The 2,468-nt window shown below is 47.4% G+C and overlaps 1 protein-coding gene across 1 annotated transcript; it reads left to right on the top strand.

The window, feature by feature from the left end:
- Nucleotides 1-247: 247 nt before the first annotated feature.
- Nucleotides 248-2,034, top strand: BDW70DRAFT_167843 (cytochrome P450; the record flags this gene model as incomplete). The annotated part of the gene is made up of 5 exons (XM_073742327.1): nt 248-452; nt 506-1,356; nt 1,419-1,529; nt 1,580-1,755; nt 1,847-2,034. 5 exons carry the CDS (start codon nt 248-250, stop codon nt 2,019-2,021), a joined length of 1,518 nt encoding a protein of 505 aa, XP_073590603.1. The 3' UTR covers nt 2,022-2,034.
- Nucleotides 2,035-2,468: the final 434 nt, after the last annotated feature.

Here is a 2,468-nt window from a genome sequence, read left to right as displayed (position 1 = left end):
TCTAGTATGTCTGCTATAGATCCTAGCATATCTTCCCGTGCGTGCATAAGTATGCTTCAGGCATGCGTCTTGACGTGCTGATACTGTGTGGGAAAGAGGGGTTGCCAATATCCAGGATGTAGCTTGAAAGGACCCCTTTCTTGGTATAAAGAAGCAGCTTGAGGACTAGTCCTTCTAAAGTTCCCGCCTCCTTGATTTCCTCGTAGGTTATCGCAGTCTTGAGAACAAACACCTACTTATTGCAACGATGAATGCCTTCCTCATCTGGCTTGTTTTGCTGGGACTAAGTATCTTCCTGCTGGCTAGGGCTGTCTACCGTTTGTACTTCCATCCGCTCAGCCATATCCCTGGGCCAAAATTGGCGGCTATTAGCAGTCTGTACGAATTCTACTACGATGTTTGCCGTTCCGGGAGATTTCTGTTCCGAATCGAGGAAATGCACCGCAAATATGGTATATCTAGCCAATAGCCGTGTTGATCCATGACTAAATCAATATATTGGCAGGGCCCATCGTGCGTGTTAACCCGGTGGAAGTCCATATCAGCGACCCCGAATTCTATGAGGAAATCTATGCGCCATCCAGCCGCCGACGAGAGAAGGATCCAAGATGGACTCCGAGTTTCTCTGTTCGCGAGTCAATGATCACCACTGTCAATCACGAACACCATCGGTTCAGACGAGCCATCTTGAACAATTTCTTTTCCCGGCGCTCAGTCATGGAGTTGACTCCGATGATTGAAGAACGCATTGAATCACTAATGCAGCGTTTCAAGGAGTTTTATAATGACCAAACAGTCGTGCAGCTTGATGATGCCTTTGCGGCGCTAACTGCAGACATCATCACTTACTACTGCTACGGAAAAATCTGGGGATTTCTCGAAAACAAGACCTTTCGCAGTGACATCCGGGCAGTTGCGACTGAAGTAACTGGGCAATTTCACTTTAATCGATTCTTTCCTTTTCTAGCCCCCATCATGCGCAAGATGCCGGACTGGATAGGCCGTCTCCTCCTTCCAGGCAAGACCGCACTGTTTGACTTTCAGAAATCAGTTGTCAACGAGGCTGTTCATTCTCTTCAAGGACGCCATGACGAGAAGAAAAATCACACCATGTATCACAGTCTGATGGACCCTAGTCTCCCGCTCGAGGAGCGCAGTACACAGCGGCTAGAGGAGGAAACCTTGATAGTCTTAGGAGCTGGCACTGAAACGACCGGCCGCACGTTGACCATTGCAGCTTATCATCTCGGTCAGAATCCCTCGATTTTGCATCAGCTAAGGGAAGAAATTAAGCAGGTGCTCCCCACGACAACAAGCACATGCACGCTGCCGGAGCTGGAACGGCTTTCTTATTTGGTACGCTATCAACCAGTATCCAGGTTGTTGGCTTGAATACCACAATTGATTCCCGCTTATAGGTTGCAACAGTCAATGAAAGCCTCCGAATTGCCAGTCCTGTCGTGTCTCGCCTTCCTCGTGTAGCTCCAGATGAGGCATTAATGTACAAAGACTACACTATTCCACCCGGGGTAAGCTCTGTCTTTGCCTTCTAACATACATACTTACTGAACCGTTCCAGACCCCTATGAGCTCATCCTCGCTTTTGATACACCGCAATCCCACAATTTTCCCAGACCCAGAGAAATTTGATCCTGACCGGTGGCTTCGCAACAACGGCAAGACAGCGACTGGCCAAAGGCTCGACCGCTACCTGGTTCCCTTCACAAAAGGGAGCCGAGCATGTTTGGGGATGAGGTCTGTTCTCCTTCTCTTTTTCTCTTAACCCTAACTTCGACTTAAGATGTGTACCGCACGGTATGAGAAGGGCTAACCTCTCACGGCGTAGTTTGGCGTACGCTGAGCTGTACATGGCGCTCGCGTATTTCGTTCGGCGAGTAGACTTCGAACTATACAATACAGGACCTGAGGACATAGCCATATGTCGCGACTTTGGCATTGGATATACCCAGTACTCCGAGCCTCGAGTGTACGCCAAGATTACCGGGATATTGCAGGATTGAAGTGATGGGCAGGCACAGCCACGGCGCGGCGCGCTCCAAGTTGATTTCAAGGTATCATGCCTTGGTAAGGAATCACAAAGCTGTTGGAGGACTACTTTTATGTAGGTAATTATACATTTCATAGCAGATTGCAAATACATAACTGCCAATAGCATTGAGTCTTGCGCGTATTCTAGGTACTTCCATGTCGTTTCAATGAGGTGCAAAGCAGCCAGATATATCGCACATATGGAGAGTACTTTACAATTCTTGCAACAAAAGCATGCTGCCCACTGTCATATTAAGTCTAAGGATATCATTTATGTCTCCATGGGAACACTCGGACTTTGGTTGAAGTGTCATACCCTGAGAGTCGACTTACAAAACTGAACTACCTACCCCTGAGTGATAAATCCGAAGAGGTAATATATTATATTCAATATAGTTATATAATCTAAATACAGCAAC

The sequence above is a fragment of the Aspergillus foveolatus genome, assembly GCF_047715535.1.
Source record: "Aspergillus foveolatus strain CBS 279.81 unplaced genomic scaffold BDW70scaffold_205, whole genome shotgun sequence".
In the NCBI taxonomy this organism is placed as follows: Eukaryota; Fungi; Ascomycota; class Eurotiomycetes; order Eurotiales; family Aspergillaceae; genus Aspergillus; species Aspergillus foveolatus.
Note: the sequence above shows the minus strand (reverse complement) of the source record. Positions and strands in the feature narration are given on the sequence as shown.